This window comes from Mus caroli, unplaced genomic scaffold (genome assembly GCF_978045245.1).
Source record: "Mus caroli unplaced genomic scaffold, Mus_caroli_1 scaffold_9, whole genome shotgun sequence".
Classification (NCBI taxonomy): domain Eukaryota; kingdom Metazoa; phylum Chordata; class Mammalia; order Rodentia; family Muridae; genus Mus; species Mus caroli.
In genome coordinates this window covers 76,552,137-76,576,500 of record NW_028227264.1, presented here as the reverse complement: position 1 = coordinate 76,576,500, position 24,364 = coordinate 76,552,137, and the positions used below count along the sequence as shown (strand labels likewise).

At 46.5% G+C, this 24,364-nt stretch overlaps 1 protein-coding gene across 1 annotated transcript in view; it reads left to right on the top strand.

Moving 5' to 3' along the window:
- Trappc10 (trafficking protein particle complex subunit 10) overlaps positions 1-24,364 on the top strand; it is a 58,635-nt gene that overhangs the window by 2,003 nt on the left and 32,268 nt on the right. The window contains exons 2-5 of the mRNA XM_021174541.2: positions 11,630-11,711; positions 14,243-14,378; positions 20,232-20,428; positions 22,868-23,063. Of these exons, the coding sequence (XP_021030200.1) occupies positions 11,630-11,711; positions 14,243-14,378; positions 20,232-20,428; positions 22,868-23,063 (611 nt within the window). The remainder of the gene's footprint in view (positions 1-11,629; positions 11,712-14,242; positions 14,379-20,231; positions 20,429-22,867; positions 23,064-24,364) is intronic.

The window sequence follows — 24,364 nt, the reverse complement described above, 5'->3', positions numbered from 1 at the left end:
CACTCTTAACAACACGTCAATACTGTGTATTATGGTTCTCTTAGTGTTTGCTCCCCAAACAATCTGTTTCATCATATTAAAAAAATTCGTACTTTAGATCTCCTTTAACACTCACCTAGCCAGTCTGAGTTCACTTTAAAAAGCAGAGCTCATGTTTATCATTGCATGTGTGTGTGTACATATATGGTGTATGTGCAGGCTCGTGTACCTGTGGAGAACAGAGATCAGTCTCAGGAATTGGTCCACCTGAGCTGTCTACCTGGGCTTTTTGTTGTTTGTTTGTTTGTTTGTTTGTTTGTGTCTTCATACAGTGTCTCTCCCTGGAACCCGGGTGTCTTAGTTAGGGTTTTGCTGCTGTGAACAGACACCATGACCAAGTCAAGTCTTATAAAAACAACATTTAATTGGGGCTGGCTTACAGGTTCAGAGATTCAGTCCATTATCATCAAGGTGGGAGCATGGCAGCATCCAGGCAGGCATGGTGCAGGAGGAGCTGAGAGTTTTAGGTCTTCATCCAAAGGCTGCTAGTGGAAGACTGACTCCTAGGCAACCAGGGTGAGGATCTTAAGTCCACACCCACAGAGGCACACCTACTCCAACCAGGTCACACCTCCAAATGGTGCCATCTCTGGCCCAAGAATATACAAACCATCACACCGGGCTTCACCAGTTAGGCTAGTCTGCCTCTAGAAATTATACTGTATCCACCTCCCCATTGCTGGTGTTACAAGCCTGTGACCATAGCATGCTTGTCACGTGGTTCTAGGGACCCAAACTTGGGTCCTCATGCTTCCTGGGCAAGCATTTCATGAGCTGTTTTATCTTCCCAGCCTCATATTTTCCTCTGGACAGTGACTGGTGCTAGATTAGGGGCGTGAGAGGAACAGAAAGTCCTCAAAGGTCGGGGGGAGACAGAATCAAGTCTTACTCAAAAATGTTCCCGAGTTATTTTAATATTGTTTTGGGGCTGCATAGAAGTTTTGGTAGGTTTTAACCATCATTGGAAGATTTTTTTTGTTTTTGTTTTTGTTGTTGTTTTTGTTGTTGTTTTGTTTTGTTTTGTTTTGTTTTTCAAGACAGGGTTTCTCTGTGTAGCCCTGGCTGTCTTGGAACTCACTTTGTAGACCAGGCTGGCCTCGAACTCAGAAATCTGCCTGCCTCTGCCTCCCAAGTGCTAGGATTAAAGGCATGCCCCTCATTGGAAGATTCTTAACATCTTGTCTTGTGGGCTATGGTGGAGAGAGACTACCTCTGCTGAGAGGATCTGTGTGGTACAGGGTGCCAGCTGGGCAGTTGGGGAAGCCCGCTGCAGTGGCTTGGATGATGAATCACCTAGTCAGAATAATCTGATGCTTACTATACGATTTTTTAATCATGAGAAATGCTTAGAGATACTGAAAACCAGCTGATCCATTTGTTGTCAGTTTAGGTTTTAGCTTAGTTTCCTCTCTTCCCCTCAAAACCAGGTGTTTGTTTGTTTGTTTGTTTTAGAAAAAAAAGACATGTTCCTGTTACTGTGTGTTCATTCAGTGGAGATAGTTGATGTCCTTTAGTCTATAGCTTTCCTCTGTGACTAGCACATGTGGTCACCTTGGAGCAATGAAACATCGCGTAGATGATGGTTCTCTCCAGATGACTGACTTTCACTAGGGACATGTCTAGTGCCATACATTTTGAAAGGAGACAGAAGACAGCAGAAACAAGCCAATCTGCATGCAGAGTTTTGTACCTGGTTGGAGTTGATCTTTCCCCTATAGATCAGAGTTTATAGATTTGTATTTCCTACCCAGTCTGAAAGTACAAAAATAAAGTGCTGTGAAGTGTGTTTTCTTAGAATTAGTAAACATAAGTGCAGGTGGCAGAAGGCAGCAGCCAGTGACTGAGTAGTGAGAGGAGCCTGAAGAGGTCTGCAGACAAGCTAGGCAAGAAGAGGGCATCAGTACTCACCTGCCCACCTCCCCAAGTGGTGGGGATGGAACCTAGGCTCTGACATTCGCCAGCAATTGCTCAGCTGTGGTGCTGTATTTTTATTCTTGAGGGACTTCAGCTATGAAATGGATAGTTAAGTTAGAGGAGAGAATAAATGCGAAAGAAGCTAAGAAGAGACCCCTAAACCTTTTCTGGTCTCAGTACCTTGAATATCACAGTTGTTTAAGGCACCTGGTTATTGCATTCAGTAAGCCCTTCGGGCTGTCCCAGAAGTCACAACAGGGTTGCTGTACTAGGAGAGTTCTCTGCTGGGATACAGTGTGCTCACATGGATGACATGGTTTAGTGTGACTGTGGCGTCTCCTAGCCATCACAGACGGATCTCCAACAGCTTTGCTTTCACTTGCTGAGCTCTGTGCCCACCTGCAGGTGAGGAGGAGAGAAACTGAGGCTGAGGCACCTTTCTGGTCTCTTCCCTTCTAGCTTCCTCAGAGTGTCGCCTGTCCCACCTTTTCTTTTTTTCTTTTTTTTTTTTTAATATATTTTTATTACATATTTTCCTCAATTACATTTCCAATACTATCCCAAAAGTCCCCCATAGCGCCCCCCACTTCCCTACCCACCCATTCCCATTCTTTTGGCCCTGGCATTCCCCTATATTGGGGCATATAAAGTTTGCAAGTCCAATGGGCCTCTCTTTCCATTGATGGCCGACTAGACCATCTTTCGATACATATGCAGCTAGAGACAAGAGCTCCAGGGTTCTGGTTAGTACATCAAGTTGTTCCAACAATAGGGTTGCAGATCCCTTTAGCTCCTTGGGTACTTTCTCTAGCTTCTCCATTGGGAGCCCTGTGATACATCCAATAGCTGACTGTGAACATCCACTCCTGTGTTTGCTAGGTGTCCCACCTTTTCTTGCCTGTTGTACTCTAGCTGCACCCTGTCTGTGTCTGCTCTATCACAAGCTGTCAGCCTACTCACAGTACTTGAGTATTCGTTTTTAAGTTACAGGCTGATGACTTCAACTTCTCATGGCCCCCTTATGTCTGATTCAGTCTCAGCAAATACTGTTTTATTGTGTTTGAAATACATCTAGGATCCAGTCACCTTTCCCACCTTTATGGTGGCCCCACATCACAGGCCTTTCTTTCTTTTTTAAAATTTATTTATTTTATGTATATGAATACACTGTAGCTATCTTTAGACACACCAGAATAGGGCATTGGACCCCATTACAGATGGTTATGAGCCACCCATGTGGTTTCAGGGAATTGAACTCAGGACCTCTAAAAGAGCAGCCAGTGCTCTTAACCGCTGAGCTATCTCTCCAGTCCATAGGCCTTTCTTTTCTGTCTGTGGGATTCCTGCTGTGGTCTCCAGAAAAGTTATAACACACACTTCTCAGCTCAGGCGCCTCCACTGGCTCACGTTCTTCTCAGAATAACTTTCCCAAGGCTAGGGATGGCTCAGTGGTGCATGCTTGCTTAGTGTGTGCAAGGCCCTGAGTTCTACCCTAGCACCACCCAAACCAAAACAGACAGAATAACCTTCACTAACCTCCGACTCTGCCTGGAGCTGTCGAGCCTGTACTGCCCCTGGCCTAGTGGTCTCTGCCCTCCACCTCCCTCTTCTCCCAATTTCTGATATCTGCTCAAATGTCACTGAACCCCAGGCCTGCTCTGCCTCCCATGCCCCATTTGTGTTTGGGATCCTGTTGCTTTCGCCATTTTTCTTGGCTCAAAGCTCCTAACATAAATATTTGTTTTTGTCTTTGCTTATTGTTTCTCTTCACATGAGACCAGGCTAGAGTGCAAAGCTTCATGACGAGGGGACTTGATCTGCGGTTCACCGCTGGGTTCTTGGCACCTTGAGTAGCACTTGGCAAGTACTGGGTGCTGAGTCTGTTGGTGGAGTAGATTAAGTGAGTGAGCACGAATTCTCTCAGGGAACATCCTCTGGGTGTCTCTTAGTGCTTCCATGAGGCAGACCCTCTAATGCCATGGTGTTCTTTTCCTTCTGTGCGTGAAGTGCTGTGTGGAAAGGCCTGGGGATCACCTGCCTTGTTCTTAGGTAAACTGAGCTTGTGCATTCTGTTCGGACTTTTAAGCAGGGGAATACACACTTATCCAGTAGAGCAAAGCTAACCTGTTTGCTGGGGGCATTGGAAAGATCTTGGCAGCTGCATTTAGGTACCTTTTTTTTTTTTTTTTTTTTTTTTTTTTTACTACAAGTCAGAGCACATTTAGCATCACAACCAAACCAAGGCCTGCTGTCCTGGACTGGGTGAGGCCCACCTGGCATTTAGAAGAGGCTTCAGAGATGTCATTGTAATTCCAGTAATCTGCAGTAATCACATCACACAGTCTCGTGTTTGGTGTCTTTGATAGACATAGTGCATTGGTTCCTCCTGCTGTCAGCTGTTTGTCCCACTGATGGCCAGACAGAGTACCACTGTATGACCACCAGTCTGTCCCTCACTTGTCTAGTCACTAGTTGGTGGATGTTTGGGTTATTTCTACATTTGGCTCTTGTAATTCTGCCGCATGTCTTTGTGTGGACGTTTTTTATTTCGTAGAGGATTCTAGGAGAATGGCTGTGTCACATGGTGAGCTTATGTTTAGGTTTTTAGGAAAGTGCCAGCTCTTCCCAAAGTGGTTATACTGTTTAACATCCTTGGCAGTGTGCGGCTTCCCACATCCTCACTGACAGCCTGCTGTCTGCCTTCTTCACCACAGTGGAAGATTCCTCTATCTTGTTTGTCCTGAGACAGTCTCACTCATGTTGTGTAGCGCAGGTTGGCCTGTAACTGGAGATCTTCCTGACTCAGTCTCCAGATGACAAGTGCCCCACATGCAGACCTTAGTGAAAAGTTTATTAAAGTGTCTTATTCATTTTAAATTGTATTATTGAGTTGCAAAACTCAATTCTATTTTCCAGATACTGTCTAGTTATCAGTTTCATATTTGAAGGTATTTTCTCTTAAATGTCTCATCCCTCCCTCCCCTGTGTATGCGTGTGCATGTGTGTGTGGTTATATATGTGCAGTTATGTAGGAGAGAGATTGATGTCGGTGTTGGGCGTCTTCTGTACCTTATCTTTTGAGAGAGGGTCTCTTACAGAACCTGGTACTCACTGATTGGCTCCAATAGACCAACTGAAAGATGTGTTCAGAGACTGCTCTGTCTGTTCCCTGCCACCCACTGCCCTGCAGTACTAGAACTACAGACACACCACAGCTAACCACAGCCACCTTTGACTCTGCCCGCCTTGCAAGGCAGGCACTTTATCCACTAAACCATCTCTCCAGCGCCTCTTTTCTTTTGTTTATTTAGCATGGTGGTTCTCAAACTTCTGAATGCTGTGACCCTTTAATATACTTCCTCACGTTGTGGTGACCTCCAACTATAAAAATATTTCATTTCTATTTCATAACTAATTTTGCTACTGTTGTGAATTATGATGTAAATATCTGATATGCAGGATAGCTGATATGTGACCCCTGTGGAAAGGTTATTTGACTCCCAAAGGGGTCACTACCCCCAGATTGAGAAGCGCTGACTTAGCACATGGCAAAGAGTAGTGGTAGATGAGGAGCAGCCTGTGAGGTACGAGCATTGAGGAGTCCTTGCTCAATGAGAGTGGACGGCATTTCTGTGGGGCTGCAATTTCCTGGTGTGTAATTCCTGCATGTCAACTGGGACAGTCCTGATTGGTTAGTGTTTGGTTAGTGTGAACTGCCATGTATGCAATCTCCCTCACGCAGCTGGAGCAGCTCTGTGGTATAGGGTCAGTAAACTGTTCTCTCTTCCTCAGGTTGGGTGGAATGAGCTGTGCACCAGGTTCACGTTGGGGGCATGTTGCCCCTTTTGATCTCTCATTCACAGCCTTCCTTCACATGGCCACACTCTGCCCCAGTAGAGCCATAAACCCAATCTTGGGGGATTGGTTGGAAGTCTCTTCTTTAGCAGCCTCTTGGAGCTGAGCAAAGGGGCTGCATGCCTGGCCCTGCCTTAGCTGATGACTCTGGCAGGAGTTCCTGGCAGGCCATGAAAAGAGAACCACACTTGGAGCAGTTTTGGTAGAAGGTCTGCATTGTCTAGTCCAGGAGGCTTATGGGAAGTGGGGCTCCCAGTGCCAGGGGATGAACATTGTCAGAGTGTCACATGGCCTAGAACTGTTGAACCCTGGAAGACACGGGCCCGACAAGAGGTTAAAACACAGGAGTCTTGAGCAGCTCTGACTAGGGAAGGATGAAGACCAAGGTGCATATTTGTGTCTGGTTGGTGAGGAAGTGGAGAGGCGCTTGGGTTCCACAAAGGTGTATGTAGTCCTCAGGATCTAAGCAGCCACTTAGAAGGAAATAAGGAAATTCAGTGGTACCCAGAAAGGCACGGGCCATGGCTGTCCCCCAAAAGGTCAGGATGTCCTAATGCTATGACCTGTGCAAGTAGGGTGTGCAGAAGGGATTGAGCTCAGGGGAGCATGTTTCTCTCGGGAGCATGGGTCCCTTTGGAAGACAAAGTGCAGGTCTTTAGTTGATTACTGCTTGGATGGGGCACTCTTGCATCTCTTGTGCTTTGTGGGAAATGGATTTTACCCTGCACAGATGAACAGAGCACTAACAACCCTGGAGCTGTTTACATTGGCTGAAGTGACCATCTGAAGGATGCCTTTGTGAGTCTTTAGAAGCACCAGCCCCTGGCTGACCCAGGTCAGGATGAGAATATTGGCAGTGTTTGTGGAGATTGCTTTGGGACATTGCTGGGTATTTTACTCTTTGTCACACTCTCCAGGGGAGGGTGGTGTTTAAGACCATGTTGTTGGTGGCCCTCCATTAACCTCCTTGTTATGGTCACTCAGAACTGCTTAGGACTTACTCAGGTTCTTAGGTGGAGTCCCTTGGTTCTTTGTAATCACTCATGACATTTGAGATGGGTCAGGGTCTTACTGATTACATGGCTTCCTTAAAAGCAGTGAGGACCTTTCCTTCTGGAGGGACCCTCTTTGTAGAAGATACGCTGCTCTGTGTCCGACCTCTGGGTCTCCAGTCCTCTCAGATCAAAACGACAGTGACTTATCAGAGCTATAGCCCCTTTTATAGGGGTTGCAAAGACTGCTCAGTGGTTAAGAGACAACCCAGGACCCATGTTGGGCAGTTCACAAGTACCTATAACTCTATTTCTGGGAGCCCAATACCCTCTTCTGGATTTTGCAGGCGTGTGCGCGTGCACACACACACACACACACACAAAAATAAATCTTAGAAGATATGAATTTTTAAAAACATAGCTACAAAAATTGTACTTAAAGCATTAAAAAAAATAGTAAATTTTAACTTGGACTCTTGCTTGTGGCCCAGGCTGACTTCAAACCCATGATCCTCTAGCCTCTGTCTCTGAGTGCTGGGCTAATAACAATTGTACACTATCATACCTGGCCTCCTGTGTGTCTTAACTTTCAAAGTATTGTTTGAATTAGTATTCAAATAATGTGTTTTAAAAGTTTTTGTTTTATTTTATGTATATTATGTATTATTTGCCAGGGTATATGTCTGTGTACTGCATGTGTGCAGTGCAGCAGAGGCCAGAAGCAGATATCAGATCTCCTTCAACTGGAGTTACAGAGGTTGTTAGCCTTCATTGGTGTTGAGCTCTGACCCTGCGTCCTATGGAAGAACAAACTGTTTTAACTGCCAAGCCATCTTCCAACCTTCCAGATCAAGTTTTTAAGTGAGCTGATTCTCTTAGAACCTCTGCTTCCTGGTTCCTTTTGCCTTCCAGTTTTTGCAGCCCTATCTCACTTGTCCCTCAAAGTTCTTACTGTCTGGTCAGCCTGAGCAAGGAGCTCAACACTGTATTCTTTCTTGTTTAGCTTTTGCAAGACTGCCTCATTACCAGTGTGCTCTCCTCCTTCAGTAGGCACGAAACGTCCTATTGTCTCTCCCTACCTTCTAAAGGTTGCAAAATAGGGAGATTGTAATTTGAACATTTTCCTCATGTGTTAGTAAGGACATTCACATTAAGAGCATTTATACATGCACATTTCCAGTGCTTGGCACACATGGCTCTTCCCCTTCCCAGAGCTGTCTTCAGAGTGGCTCCCTGTTCTCTTTAGTGACAGCTCTCCCTGTGTCATGAGCATCTGTGGTGTGTTTGGCCCCTTGCTGCCGCTGCATTAAAGAATGCACTTTTATCTCTGACCAGTTCAGTCAGAGCCTCGGTTTCTGAGGCAAGGAGCTTTGCTAGGTTCTTGCCTATTGAGCTCTCAGTTCCCTGCCTCTGATCTACAGTCACTATCATCCAAGGAGCCCTGCTTCCTTTCAAGGGGAATGGCGTCTTCAGACTTACCTCGATGTGAACATTTGTCTCCAGGCTTCTCCAGTGGATTTTTTTTCCCATCTTAAAGATGGTTAGAATTCAAGACAGCCAGGCTTTATTTACTCAACTATTCTATCTCCTATACATTCTTTTTTGTCTGGGAAAAGGCCCTGCATCAGTGACACTGTCTGTAACCAAGTATACGGAGGCACGGGCAGCATTGACATTAGGTTAGGCCTGCAGTCAGCTAGCTGTTACAGTGTGTGCAACAATGTATGTGGGTTCTGTGCAAGAACTGTGCCACCTCACATAAGGGACTTGGGCATTGGCAGGGGTTGTTGTCCACTGGGGTTCTGGGACAAGTCTCTCAGATGGAAGGGACAACTGAATTCTACCTTCTACCCTAGCGTCTCCTTACCTAAGCATCCCAATGTAACTTAAAGAAAAAGTTTATCCCTTTATTGGAAATAACATGTTTGACAAAATGGCTTGGTGTGTAAAGGCACCTGCTTGAGTTTGATCCCTCAGGCTAAGACAATGGAGAGAACCAACTCCTGCAAACTGACCTCTGACCTCCACATGCACACGTGCATGTGCAATGTAGTCATTATTCCCCCAGTAAATTTTTAAAAAGTAATTTAAACATTTAAAAAAGGATGTGAACATTCTGTATTCCCCACTCTCAGGTGAGAGATTGCTGACTCCGCTGGTTTCTGTACCTCTCTTCTCCCACATTGTGCCCTTGGCTGGGCTGGGCTGGGCTGGGCTGGGCTGGGCTGGGCTGGGCTGGGCTGGGCTGGGCTGGGCTGTACCGTACCTGGAGTATGGGCCCAGTCTGAGGAGACCAGTGTGCTCATGGTCCTGTTCCTTCTCTGGGTGAGATTTGTGATAAAGTCCATGAAAAGTGTGGAGCCATGCCAGGTGCTGTGTAACATTGCTGGACTTGGCAGGTTCTTCTTCCTTCCTTGTTCAGTTTGGTTTTTTGAGACAGGGTTTCTCTGTAGCCCTGGCTGTCCTGGGACTCACTTTGTAGACCAGGCTGGCCTCAAACTCAGAAATCCACCTGGCTCTGCCTCCCGAGTGCTGGGATTAAAGGCGTGTGCCACCACGCCCGGCCCTTGTTCAGTTTTGAAGCTTCAGTTAGACCCTATTGAAAAGGTTGTTTTTAAGCAAAGACTTTAGGGTGAGGTGGAGAGAACATGGGAAAGGAAGTAAGGAACCTTGGTCCAGAGCTAGCAGGGCTCTTCTTAACATACAGGAGTCACCAAGAAGTTACAATGCTCCTGTTTGCTCTGACAAAAACCTACAAACTGGAGTCATCCAGGGGGCTCCTCAGGTGTAGGCACTTACTGTGTAAGCCTGATGACCCGAGTTCAAGTTCTAGGAGCCACGAGGGATAGACAGCAAAGGGGAGCTTTCTGGAGAGCTGTCTCCTAAGACAAGTCTCCAGGTCCAAATGCTGCTCCTAAAGAGGGTGGGGCCAGGCCTTTGGACTCTCACCAGCTGCTTGGCCTTGACCTGCTGGGAATCACCCTCCACCTCCACTGTACTTGTATGTACTGTGGCCCTCCTTCACAGGCTAACATGAAGTCTCAGGAATGCTGGGCCAGAACCCTTACTAAAGGTTATTAGTATTTTTACCAACGAGCCCAAGAACTCCTCACCCCTTCCCTTCCACGATGGAAGACCCAGAACAAAGAGGATCGGGAAACTCAGCAGGCAATGCCTCTGTTCTTGAGTTTTTGATCTCAGAGCTGTGAGATGTGTTGTCTGCTGCCTGTGAATTCGTCCAGAGTGTTCTGTCACCTGAGTGTCACCTCTGAGGTGACCAGAGTGTCAGATGATACTTTTGCACATGGCAAGTGTATGGTCTGTACCACTAAATCAGGACACAGGTAAAGCCTAGTCCATTACAGAATGAAGGAAAGGTTGTTACTTCGTTCATTCTGAAAAAGCTGTGCTTTTTTTTTTTTTCCCCGTGCAGTGGTTTCCTGTGGAGAACTTCTTGGGGATTCTTACTGTACTGATTTCCCAGATGACTAGCAAGTAAATGAGCAGGATGAAAACCACAGCAGACTTGAGATGGCATCTGCCAGGCCGCACTTGGGGTGTGTGTGTGTGTGTGTGTGTGTGTGTGTATGTATGTATGTGTGTGTGTGTGTGTGTACTTACCTTGCTGTCAGCATACCCTCTGACTGGCCCTGCTGGGGACCTGTCCTTTCCCTTTCCTGTCTAGTGCACAAGGCACAGGAAGGACAAGTGCAGATGCATGCTGTCAGTCAGGACCAGGCAGGCAGCTTTCCAGCACCACGCTAGCCACCATCTCCTGGTGCCCAGATACACCATTTCTCTCCCTGGAGAGCTGATACTGCAGTGTAATCTTCAGGATCTGTTTTTGGCTCATGCTGGCAAAATAAGCAGCTGTGCTAATAGCTCACATCCATTCCCAATCTCCTCTTTACAGTCAATCAAGGCAGGCAGGCAGGCAGGCAGGCAGGCAGGCAGGCAGGCAGGCAGGCAGACAGGCAGGCAGGCAGGGCAGGCAGGCAGGGCAGGGCAGGCAGGCAGGCAGGGCAGGCAGGCAGGCAGGCAGGCAGGCGAGTGCATTCTCTTAAAGAGGACCCTTGGTCTAACAGGTCAACTGTCTGTAGAAAACATTCCCTTTTTAGTTTATATATGTTATGGTTGTGTTGTCATTTCAGGAGAGCCAAGTAGACTTTAGAGTTCTGTTAAAGTTAGGGTGCAAGCTGAATGACAAGCCGAACAGCAGCCTGCAGTCAGACATAAGTCTTCCCAGGCCAGCTGAGCTCCCACCTGATCACCTCCAACTTCTCCAGAGCCAGGACTCACAGGTTAAGCACTCAGTCTGAGTTGGGCTCATGTGCATTTCTTTTTTTTTATTGTGGACGCTCTACATGCATTCGGTGCTGTAAATTCTGAGTGACTGTGTTGGGGCAGAACTTCTCAGGCTTCCTTTCTTGTGTGGGGCCTCTGGCTCCTTTGTGGTATTAGAAAGTAGGAGGCGAATTCAAGGCCAGTCTGGTCTACAGAGTGAGTTCCAGGACAGCCAGGACTGCACATAGAAACCCTGTCTCGAAAAACCAAAAAAAAAAAAAAAAAAAAGAAAAAAGAAAGAAGGGGGCGGGGGGAGACTGGCTGAACTGCTTCCAAGGCAGAATCTGTGAGAGTCGTAGACCGTTGTGGAGGCTCTGTGAAGGACCCCAGTTCAACCATGCAGATTAAGTGCTCAGGTTCCTGAAACTGGTCACTTATTTTAAGATAATATTGCCTAAGAACATCAATATCTTAAACTATAAAGTATATTTTGCCTGTATTTATCTTAAAGCCACATAACTGGTTTTTCTTTGTTCCTGTTGTAGGTGCTGGAGATCAGAATTTATTTACCTCCATTTATCCAACACTTTCCCAGCAGCTTCCAAGAGAACCAATGGAATGGAGAAGGTATAGGCTCTGTGTTTTGGCTGGACTTTCCTTGTAATTCAGGTGCTTGAATGATTAAATAGGGGCTCAAACAGTAGTGCCTCTGCTCTGGAGTGCAGACTGAAACAGTGGCCTCCCCTAGCTTATGGGTCTTTCTCTTTAAGGCTGTTTCATTGTTGTGTTTGTGGTGCTGGGGATTGAGTCCAGCGCTTCACTTTCCTAACCTCTTCTTTTTTTTTTTTTTTTTCTTTTGAGTTAGAATCCTGTTATAGTTCATGCTGGACTTGAACTTGCTATGTAGCCCAGGCTGGCCTCAGACTTGCATTGCTTCTGCCTCCACTTGAGTAGTACAGTAGGGTTACAGGCTAAACCACCACTCCTGAGTCTTGATTCTGTGTGTGTGTGTGTGCGCGCGCGCATATGAACATGTATGTACATATGTTTGTATGTAAGTACTGGGTACCACACCTGCACCTAGAGATTTGGATATAGTGGGCAATCATTCCTCTACTGAGCTGAATTCCCTTTTCACCTTATATTCTTTTTACCTTTATTTTTAAGCAGCATCTCACTGAGTTTCCCAGGATTATCTTGAACTTGTATTGCAACCTAGACAGGACTTAGGATCCTCCTGCCTTAGAAACTTGAGTACTTGAGATACATGGCCTGCCTACCCACTTGTCCTGGATGGAATTTGTTACTATTGTTTTAGACATTAGATGACAGGTTTTTGAGTTAGATTATGTCTACTATATTTGTGCCTGAGAGTGATGTCTCATTTAGCCAGTAATATATAACAAATACTCAGTGCTGGAGAGTGCTCTTTGAAAAAATTATTCATCGTTGGAAAAGGCCCAATGCTGTTAAAGAAAACAGTTGAGCAGATTGATGTTGGGAAGGGGGGGCTAATCCCTGAAAAATGATCTGTAAGGGATGCCAGATAGGTACCTTACTAAACGGCCCCGGAGACACAAAAAATGTGCTCACGAAGCAAAAGGAAGATGATGGGGAAGCCAAACAGTAAAACACCATGGATTTATGTTTCCTGCTCCTGAGCCCCAGTCAGTGAGGGTAAGGGACTAACTAACCAGCACATCTCCAGGGACAGGGCTCTGAAGAGCACCGCAGCTGAGGGATTGACACGAACAGAGATTTCTCTGACATGTGGTTCTAGAGGCCAGGAAGTCTGAGACTGTGGATGGCGACTGCATGAGTATGGGGCTGTTTCCCAGTGCTAGCCTGAGCACTTTTGAAATGGGCTACTTCACAGAGGGCTATCTCAGCACCATGAAGTACTACGGACTAAGTCTCCATGCAGGAACTTTGGAGGACTCAAAAGAGCAGAAGCAGAGAAAGAGGGAGGCAGCAGTCTGGGGAGAAGACAGTCAGATGGAGAGTTTCAGAAACTCCCAGTATAGATAGTCTATGACCATGATAACGTGTGGAACTTGGAATGCAGAACGCAGGGCTGGGGAGGAGGTTAGGAGCAGCTAGACAAGGAATGCCCATGCCTAGAAGTCCCACCTCCTCTGTACAGTGACGGATGCTCCTGACCACCTCTGTGGAAGCCTGGAGGTCCCTTCTGTGAAGAGGTCTAGGGGCTGAAGTCCAGGCACATGAACAGGAGCCACCTCAGTCAGGGTTCTGTGCCCCTGGGCCTCAGGGCAGCTGTGTGGAGCCTGTTGGATTTGGTCAGAAGCCCTGTGGGAAGAAGAAATGTCTCTAGACTGTTAGAAGACCAAAGCAGTAGTAACCTCTCTGGGATGACTGAAGGAGGAGTCCCAGCAAAGCGTCAGCCTGAATAAAAGATTGGCATTTAACGTAGGTGATGTGTAGCTCAGAGTATTTCAAGATAAAATGAAATCATTTACAGAATGGAAATAGATAGTAAACTTTGAAGCCAGCAGAACAAAACAATGCGAGAAGGAAATATGATTAATCTCACAGGCACCTGCAGATAGGAAACCTACAGTATGAGTGTAAGCACAGTTATGGTTAGTGTAGACAGTTTGCTAAACACTGATACTCATAGGAAAGACTGTTACAGAGGGCAGCCGGGGCTCCTATGTGCATGGGCCGTAGGTGGCCGTGCTGTCTGTGGCTGCTTTCTTGGGTTGAAGAGAGGCTTGTACCACTCCTTCATTTGAGCTCTGCAAGCAAAACTCTGTTGTTTTCCACCAAAGTTTTAGTAGGTCACAAAAGCATTAGGGCTTTTGAGAGTAGGAATAGCTTTTTGTCTTTTTGACGGTTGGGACATGTGTTTTCCCTGTGAGCTCAGGGTAGGTTTCCCTGTAAGAGTACTGTTCTCACAGTCCATGGCAGCCTTGCTCAGATTGACCCTTGAGCTGCTCTGCCTTGTGTTCTTGAATAAATGAAAGGCCTTTTGAAGAGTGGGCCTTGATGTGAGAGCTGTTTGTACTAATCCATGCATACTTTCTGGCCAGTTTTGATTCATAATTAGCCCTAGATGTGAATGAATTCTATGTTGTCGCAGCCCTGTATTCCACTCTGTTGTTCAGTTGTTTTCTTGGTGACTTTAAAATCTGTTTTAGGTCTTATGGCCGAGCTCCAAAAATGATTCACCTGGAATCCAACTTTGTTCAGTTCAAGGAGGAGCTGCTGCCCAAAGAAGGGAACAAAGCCCTGCTCACCTTCCCCTTCCTCCACATCTACTGGACAGAGTGCTGCGTGAGTACTGGCTGGGGGGGAGAGCCTGTCGCAGGGGGAGTGAGCTCGTGAGCCAGTCCATGGGCCTGTGCTCTCTCTTGGTGTATATGGCTTTGGCTCCTCTGCCAAACAGGTGGTACTGTCCCTGTTTCTGCTTCATCTAACTGTGGCTTTCCTGGGGAATCCCTGGGCATAGCATGTGAGCTGTGAGCCCTGGTAGCCATAGGGTTTAATCAGCTTGAAGTTGTTCACCTTGTGTTGTCATGACCTTCTTTCCCTCCCCAGGACTTCTCGCTCAGTAAGCCCCATCCTTTACTCAGCTCGGTATTGTGGCTCTCACTTGTGTTTTATAATTGTGTATTCATGAGCCCAGATAGGATTCTCCTGCTCGTGAATTAAGGGGAAGTTCTGAGGGTTATTTCTTCCGCTTGGAGTAATAAAATAAGCACTTGGCAGTGTGCAAAGTACAGAAGTCATTTCCTCTGGGATTTCAGCCTGCTTTTGAGGCTACAGCAGTGTTCTGTAACTCGACAAGACAGGACTCTGAAGGCCTGTGCCTGGTCGTACTTGTACTTTGTTCCACGTATTGTACCTCAGGAATCACAGGCTGTCGGGGATGAGTGCAAGGTGTTGTGTAACAGGCAAGCTCACTGGAGACTGGGCATTTATGGCTCTCAGTGAGGAGGGTCACACAGGGCCTCTACCTGGCATGGCATGTCCCAGAGCTTGAAAAGGAACTCGGATGTATCATTAACCACATACACAGACAGTATAGACCTGATAGAACCCTGCGGCCCTCCCTGAGTTCAAACCCCAGGTGTAGTGCCTCCGCATAGGTAGGATGACCATGCCAGACTTACCCATGAACTTTGCTCTCCATGACCCTCCATCCACAATATCAGTTTTATTTTTGTTTTATTTAATATATGTGTATATGTATATTATATGTATATAGTAGTCCTAGAGATCAAATCCAAGACTTTGTATATGCTAGGCAAATGCATACTGAGATACTGAGATTATTTCAGCCCAAGTGCATTACTTCTTTTCTTTTGGATTATGAGTGGGCTTTCATTCCTTGTGTTTCATATTAGTTTTTTGTGTGTAGGAAGCCTGCTGATTTATATTCACATTAACCTTGGTGAACTCTTTGATTGTATGTATTAGAGGGGCCCTTCTCCCTTTTCAGTTCTTACCTGGTAGAGTTGCTTTCTCTGATGTTAAGATGTCATAGCCACCTCTGCCCTCTCTCATCCTGGCCTTCTTTGTGGGATGTTTTCTATAGTAGTAAGGCTGGGCTCATGCTCACATGAAGCTGACAGCATCCACTCCCATTTGTCTCACGAGTTTAACCTAGGAATGCCCTTTGATAGACAAGGTAGAAGTAACCCCACAGCTTCCTCCATGTGTTTGTGAGTCAGGCTGTCCTATGAAGGCAGGCCTGCAGTCCTAGTTTAGGTCCGTCTTAGTCAGGCTTGCTTTTTCAGCATGATACTGGAGAAACTCACTTCTGCTCTATTCACATAAGATTGCTCTGTATCTTTCTTTTTGTGCTGTCTTTATGAGAGTTAAGAATTGGTACCATCTATTTTTATTTTTATCTTATGTGTTTGAGTGTTTTGCCTGCACGTGTGTATGGGTGCCACATGCATGCTTGGCACCCACCAAGGCAGAAGAGTGGACATTGGGTACCTTGGAACTTGAATTAAGGATGGCTGTGAGTTGCCATGTATGTTCTGGGAAACCAACCTAGATCTCCTAGAACAGCTTAACCTCTGAGTCATCTTTCTAGTCCCCCAATATAATCTTTGAGTCATAAAAGGAGTTTGGAAGTTTCCTGAGACCGTTTGGGTTGCATTGGAGCTGTTGGCTGTAAAACTTGGGGTATTCTGTGAGAATGTGGAGTGGCCATCTTCCTGTGAGTAGTTCCTTGGAAACTTCCTGGATCCCTTCCAAGAAATTGGCCTGTTTTAGCCATTTGTTAATTTTGATAGACTGTGCTGATAAGTTGGTCATTTTAGTTATGTTTTAACATTGTTTCCATTGAACTGTACCAAGTGGAGTTTCTGACCTGGACTCCTGCTCCTCAGCTCTTACCTTGTGTGTTGGCTTTCTTTCCTTGATTAGATTAGTTTGTCAGAAACCCACAATTTAAATTTTTTTTAATTACTTTTTTTTCTTTTTACAGTAACCACCACTCTCCTGGTCTATCCTCCCACAGTTCCTCATCCCATCCCCTCCCATCCTCCCCCATGTCTCTAAGAGGATGTCCCATCCCCCTATCCCCCCACCCCCTACCAGGCCTCCCCACTCCCTGGGGCCTCAAGTCTCTTGAGGGTTAGGCACATCTTCTCTCACTGAGAGCAGACCAGTCAGTCCTTTGCTGTATATGTGTCTGGGGTCTCAGATCAGCTAGTGTATGCTGCCTGGTTAGTGGCTCAGTGTCATGGGAGAGATCTCATGGGTCCAGGTTAGTTGAGAGTGCTGATCTTCTTATAAGGTCCCCCTCCTCAGCTTCTTCCAGCCTTTCCCTAATTCAACCATAGGGGTCCCCATCTTCTGTCCATTGATTGGGAGCTAATATCTGCATCTGACTCTTTCAGCTGCTTGTTGGTCCTCTCAGAGGGCAGCCATTCTAGGCTCCTGTCTGTAAGCACACCATAGCATCAGTAATAGTGTCAGGACCCCGGGCATCCCTTTGAGCTGGACCTCCCTTCCCTCAGTCTCTTCTCCATTTTTGTCCCTGCAGTTCTTTTAGACAGGAACAATTCTGGGGCAGTTTTTTACTGTGGGATGGCAACTCTGTTTTCTACCACATTCATTTCTTTCATTTTCATATAGTTTGTTCTTCTGTTTATTTTTTACATTTCTGAAATGTATATATTTTTATTCTTAAATTTTGATTGATAACAGACCATTAAAGTTATGAATTTTCCTGTGGTTACTACTTTAACTACATCTTGTTTTTCCGACATGGTCATTATTATTGTTGTTGTGTATGTGTGAGAGGTACTGGGCCTCACACAGTATAGGCAAGTGCTGTACCACTCAGCTATCTCCCAGCCCAGTAAATTCTCTCTAGTTTCTGTTTGTATTTACTTATTTATTTTTTCTTTAAAGACAGAGTCTTTAAAGAATTGTGTGGAACCCTCTCTGGCCTGAAAGTTGCTATATAGACCAAGCTTTGAACTCACAGAGATCCTCCTGCTGTTATCTCCTGAACGGAGGATTAAAGATATGGACTAGCACATGTAGCCTTTACTAGAATTACTTAGAAAGTGTTTTCAGGGGCTGGGCGTGGTGGTGCATGCCTTTAATCCCAGCACTCAGGAGGCAGAGGCAGGCGGATTTCTGAGTTTGAGGACAGCCTGGTCTACAGAGTGAGTTCCAGGACAGCCAGGCTATACAGAGAAACCCTGTCTCGAAAAACCAAAAAAAAAAAAAGGGAGTGTTTTCAGTTTCTAGATACAGTTATACCTTGCTAGCTTGGTTGTATTGTGGTCACAAAGAGTTGTTTGTACTATTTCTGCTTGTGTCACTTGGTTTTTCTCTGTGACTCCATTTTTCAGATTGTGATAGTAAAATGTGGGTCCATAAGAGTTGTCTTCCATGTGCTGCAGAGTCCCTTGTGTTATGGCCTGTGTCCTGTTTTCTGTGGTCTGGTGGTGGCATGTTCTGGTCCTCTCTCATACTCCTTGAGATGGGTGTATTGGCAGTATCAGGCATGTGCCTCTGTAGCTAGATTAATTTTTATGGAGTGAAGCGTGTGGTTGCCCAAGATGGTTTCTAGATAGTGTGCCCTACTCAGGAAGGTCTTGTGTCTGAAATAAGAGTTGATCTTGGGGCCAGAGATAGCTAAGCAGTTAAGAGCACTGACTGCTCTTCCAGAGGTCCTGAGTTCAATTCTCAGCAGCCACATGGTGGCTGACAACCATCTGTAATGGGATCTGATGCCTTCTTCTGGTGTGTCTGAAGACAGCTACAGTGTTCTGTTATACATGAAATAACTAAATAAATCTTTAAAAAAAGAATTGATCTTCCCTTAATTTCTTTTGGTAACTCTGTACCTTGTCACTTGTGTTTGGTCTGGAAGCTGCAAGTTATTTTTCTGCAGGTCAGAGTTATGGGTTGAGGGTCTCAGATATCCAATCTTTTTGTCTAAATGAACAGCAAATTGGCATGGCACGATTTTCCTAATAGTCTCCCCCTTTATTAGAAACTTCAATTCTATTCAAACCCTGTTCTGTGTGTACACCGGTGTGAACTTGAGTTCTGTTGATTGTGGTGGGTCAGAGTCAGTGTTTTCCTGCATAGTGTATAGTGTTAAGGTTGGAGGAGAGAGCACAGTGGTGAGCCTCAAAATACTTAAAATGAACTTCTGCTGACACGCATCTTCTCTTCTGGCTGTCACGAGTTTAAGTCGTGCTTTCTAGGATGCCCTGCCTGCCCAACATGTACTTTTTTGCATGCCAGGGACTTTCCTCATCGGGAGGCTGGGTCTTTATATCGTCTAGTTCAGCTTGTGTGGCTGTGATTTTTAAGGCAGTCAATACCTTCTGCTGGCCAGACCCCAGTCACTGTCATAAGAAGCCTTGTGCTCTCAGAAAGCCATGAGGAGGCCCAAGCCATTAGAGACTTACCCACTGTGTTCCATCTCCCAGCTCCGCACCTCACCTTCTGTTGCAGATCTATGAGCACAATAGAACTAAATCACTACACAGTGTAGTGTAAGGTTTTACACCGTGGTGGGTAGTTGGAGAGACAGGAAGAAGGAAGAGAGAAGGGTGGGGTGGGAGGCATGGGAGTTTTGATTGAAGTTACCTTGTTTAATTTACTATTGATTCAAGAAGAATTTAATAGTGGTAAGTTCTCTTGAACCTAGGAGCATGCAGTGAGTTTGTATTCCTTTGTACCTTGTTATGGCCTTAGTCATAACTTGACAGAGGCTTTGCACCATCCGACTCCCCCAGGTCCGCTTAGTTTAGTTCTTGGGGTCATTGTAAATGGTTTCATTGAAATTATCCTAATAAGGATCACCCTTTTTGATTTTTCAGTGTTTGGGTTTTGTTTGTTTGTTTGTTTGTTTTGAGACAGGGTTTCTCTGTGCATCTCTGACTGTCCTGAAACTTACTCTGTAGACCAGGTTGGCCTCAAACTCTAAGATCCACCTGCCTCTGCCTCCCAAGTGCTGGGATCAGAGCTATGCACCACCACTGCCCCGCTTTGTTTTGTGTTTTGAGACAGGCTTTCCCTGTGCAGTTGATGCTGTTTAACTTCAGCCTTGCAGTTCTGCCGTGGCCTCTATAGTATTAGGGTGCAGCATGTACTGTATTAGGGAGTACTGCTTTCTCTCACCACTTGGGTTAGTCCTGGGAGAGAGCAGTGGAGCTGTTTTGAGTTGAGCAGCTTCCTGTCAGCTCCTGTGAGCTGGGACAGCGTGAGGGAGCGGGGTGATCTTCTCTCTGGCTCTTATGTGGAGAATTCAAGGGGCATTGAAGTTGGCTCAGGATTCCGGGCTTCCTGAGAGCTGAGGGTTACTGTGTGTGTGGACAGCTGGCAAGAAGCTAGGGTCCTAGCTGACTAATGACAATGACAGCCTTACGGGGCTTGGGCACAGAGCCCTGACTAAAGCTCCTCCTCGGCTCTTGGGCAATAGCACCCTGTGTGACCTCCTCAGCTCTTCAGCCCTTGGTATCTTATGTCTTTGGGTGCCAGAATATGCCAGTGCTGAGACACCCACTCGGTTCACCCTCTGGCTGCCACAGTGTGTTAAAATGCTGTGATTAGTGGCTCTTTGTTACTGATACCCTCCCTGTTCCTAGAGACAAAGGGGCATTGGGGAGCTCGCCTTCACAGTGACTTATTTATTTTTAGGATACTGAAGTGTACAAAGCTACGGTAAAAGACGACCTCACCAAGTGGCAGAATGTTCTGAAAGCTCATAGCTCTGTGGACTGGCTAATAGTGGTAGTTGAAAATGATGCCAAGAAAAAAAACAAAACCAACATCCTTCCCCGAACTTCTATTGTGGACAAAATAAGAAATGACTTTTGTAATAAACAGAGTGACAGGTAAGTGAGTCTTGCATTTTATCCACTTTGATGTTAGTGATAGCCGTTGACTCAGGCAGTCTAGAAAACTACAGAGGGGTACAGGATCCCTTCCCTAAAACTCTCCTCTGTAATTCCTGGCCTAGCAGTTCATCTCCAGGTGGACAGCCTAGGGGGAGAGGCTTCTGGGCCAGGTGGCCCTGGGGAAGATCAGTCCTTGAATAGGGTAGAATTCCCCAAGTAGTTTCTTAACTGGGGGACACGCATTTCTGTTTATAGTCCACTTTTTAAAAGTTCCTGGAAGGAAGTTGCAAAGCAGCAGCTTCATCCCTTCCTTGTAGTGTCTTACTGCTCCTCTGCTCCTGCTGGGACTTCCTCTCCTTAGCACTGCAGACACAGTTGACCAGGTGGCTGTGTGCTGACTCGTCTCAGAGATGCCCTGGTGCGACATACTCTCATTCCCATGGTCATTGCCACCAGCGGAGGGTCCCCATACTGCAAGAACCTATAAGAGTGCCACCAGCCTGCTTTGAGGACCTGAGGGAGGTGTTTGGGGCCAGGGCTGGGCTGGGAAGTAGAGCATGTATGAATTGAGTGGGAAAGTAGCCCAGAGCAAAGCGGTTCCTCTGCGTCTCTTCAGAACACTGTCATTTTCTATGCAACATTGATAGCTGCTTTTGTCACTTAGTACATTGGGAATTTTCTGTGTATGTCCCTGTCCCATTATTGCTAGTGAACACATAATAGGGCAACACATCCATGTACAGTTCACACACAGAAACCTCGAGGACTGTTGGGCTCTTGTCTGCTTACTGTTCCTACAGACATCGTCCATGTCTTTCCAGCCCAGATCCTGTGAATGTCCTTAACGACTTCCTTAGAATCTGCTCCTTAAAGGGAAGTTGCTTGGTTACAGGTTCTGTCCATTCTTCACACCTTTGGCAAAATACTGCTGAGTCAGATGCTAACTCAGGAATTGTCTAAGATGGTGGTAGCATCGAGGTCTTTCTGAGGCCCTCCTCACATGTGCCCCTGTTAGCAGCTGCTCTGGTCTTAGACACTACTGTACTCCTGATCAGTGTTCATTCCTCACATCTCTAGCTGTGCTGGGCTCTGTCTTTTTTTTTTTGGTTTTTCGAGATAGGGTTTCTCTTTATAGCTCTGGCTGTCCTGGAGCTCACCTTGTAGACCAGGCTGGCCTCGAACTCAGAAATCCGCCTGCCTCTGCCTCCCGAGTGCTGGGATTAAAGGCGTACGCCACCACGCCCGGCTGGGCTCTGTCTTTTTAATCATGTGAACAGATGATGACGTAGAGAGCATGGGAGTTGAAAGGCCTAAGGAGGTACTAGGGAGTAGTAGTGTCATGCAGCATGGCCTATGTACGCAGCGGGCTGCTGAAGGAAAGCCCTGCCTCATGCGTGCTGTTGCGTTGTAGGTTTCCATCCTGCACTGTGAAGGCTATGGGAGACTGTGCTGCTGCTGCTCAGCAAGGGTGTTGGCAGCTGTAGCTCCTGAGAGTGCCATGGGATAGGTGCTGAGCTGGCAGAATGCAGTGCCTGTTGGGAGGTGACATCAGGGGTGACTGGCCCTGGGCCTCTGCCCTTCTGAGAGGGATCAGTGCCTACTGGGTAGGTGATGGGAGGGATGGTTTTTCCATGCTGCCTCACCTTTTGGTGTTGCATAGAGGCTGCTGTCTCCTGAGGGTGTGTGTTAGAGCACAGGGTGGGTTCATCTCACTGTTTGCTAGCAGCTTAATAAAATGCTTATTAAGGAGAACTATTGATGCCCATTGCATCCAGATTTTAAAACCATTTCTGAGGTTAGGTTTATTTACATCATTGGCACAGTCTCCTTGCATCATACCTGTCTGTCAACTGTATCTGTTTTGCTTCTTAATGTTGTCCTTACGGTTGAGGTGTGGTGGCAGAGACATACTATGGGGACAGCCAGGGCTCACTGCAGGGGCCTCCCAGGATGTACTGCTGTGATCATGGCGTGGGGTTAGTGAGGGATTAATGTCAGGTGAGCTACTGAGTGCTGGAGGAAAGAGAAAGTATGGCTGCTCAGTGACCCAGACTGGAGCATGAGGGGTGGAAGCTGGTCCTGCGGCTGGGCCTGGACCTCCCATGTCAAGCTGAGATAGCTTGGCTTCATTCTGTCAGCATAAGGAGCCTGTGAGGATGGGGGTTGGGAGCTGAGGGTGGTGTGACTCCTGTATCACAACCGGCCCTGCAGGTCCACCCCTTTTCAGTCCCACTCTGATTCCTGTCCGTTCGGCAGACTTTACTAGAAACCTTTGCAATGCCAATTAGCTGTTAACTGTCTGGGCCCCTCCCTGACGATTGTCACTGATTGAAGACAGAAAACAGGGCAGGCAGTTGGGGGTTTGGAAAAGAGGCTCAGCCAAGCAGGTGTTTTATGCCCCAAGAATTTCCCAGAATGCCTTTCATGTCTCTGCAGGTGTGTTGTGCTCTCTGACCCTTTGAAGGACTCTTCTCGAACTCAGGAATCCTGGAATGCCTTCCTGACCAAACTCAGGACTCTGCTGCTCATGTCTTTCACCAAAAACCTCGGCAAGTTTGAGGATGACATGCGGACTTTGAGGGAAAAGAGGACAGAGCCAGGCTGGAGCTTCTGTGAATACTTCATGGTTCAGGTACTGGCCTCCTAACTGGATGAGGCAGCTCTCGGGCTGGGTCCTACTAGCTTTTGGAGCCAACCATGTAGCTGACAGAGTGGGTGTTACCATTTCTCAGCTGTATGCAGAAGATGACCGTGATTTCTGAAGGTCCCCTGCTGCCTTGGCGCTCACCACTGCCTCACCCTGTTCTGATCATCGGGCTCGTCTTGGTTTTATTTGGACACAGTGACTTCTGAAGTCTTCTGTGAGTTAGGTAGAGGTGCCCAGGAATGGGTGTGCTGGTTCACCGCTGTCCAGACACTGGGGTTGAAGGATGGGTATCTGGGAACATCCCATGGCTCTCAGGAAAGGATTGTGGTAAGCTGGTTCTTTGCTAGAGTTTGCCAGATTATTTAGGCTTTTGAAATTGTTATTTACAATCAGCCTTTGGTTTTTGAAAGGAAAACTTTTGAGTGTACAGAAGGCATGTGGGTGGGGTTCCATGTGCTGTGGAGCAGCAGTAGTGCAGGCTCAGAAGTCTAGCTTCTAGGGCTCCCTGCTCTTTTCACCATCCTTGGACCAAGAAAGCACACACTTCCTGCTTAGATAGCAGTGTGCCCATGACTGGAGAAATGGCATGTTTTCAATAAATGGAAGTCACATTCAGATTAGAAATTTGTTTTTATCTCTCATTCTGGAGCATCTGTCTAAGAGATATTAGGAAGCTTTGGGGCAGGAGAGGGGATTTGAGTGTGTTAATCATTCTCTGTGTGACTGTGGACACCTTTCTGATGGCCCTGTGTCCTCACTTTTGAAGCTTAGTAAACTTAGTCTGGGAATTACAGACAAGGAAGGGGAATGCTAGGTGAAGATTGCTGCTGGATTTGGGTGCAGGTCATTTTGAACTTCTGTGACGGATGGGTGGGTAAATGGATGGGTCCATGGATGGCTAGGTGGATGGCTGGATGGGCTTTGTAGGCAGGTGGATGTGTGGGTGGAAGGATGGATGTGTGGTGCAAAGGGAGAGAGAGAGAGAGAGAGAGAGAGAGAGAGATTAGTGAATGAATAGATGAACACATGGGTAGAAGAGAAGATGGGTTGATGGATGAATGAAGACAGATGGCTGGAGTGGTGGCTGACTAGTTAGGAGCACTTGCAGAGGACCTGGGTTTGGTTTAACCACCAGCACGGCAGCTCACAGCTGTCTGTAACACTACCTCCAAGGGGAAACTGACACCTTCTTCTTTGGACTCCTTAAGTGAAACACACATATGAATAAGTAAGGGTTAGGTGCATGTAAGGGCTGTCTAGCTAATAGTACTGTACAGACGATGATT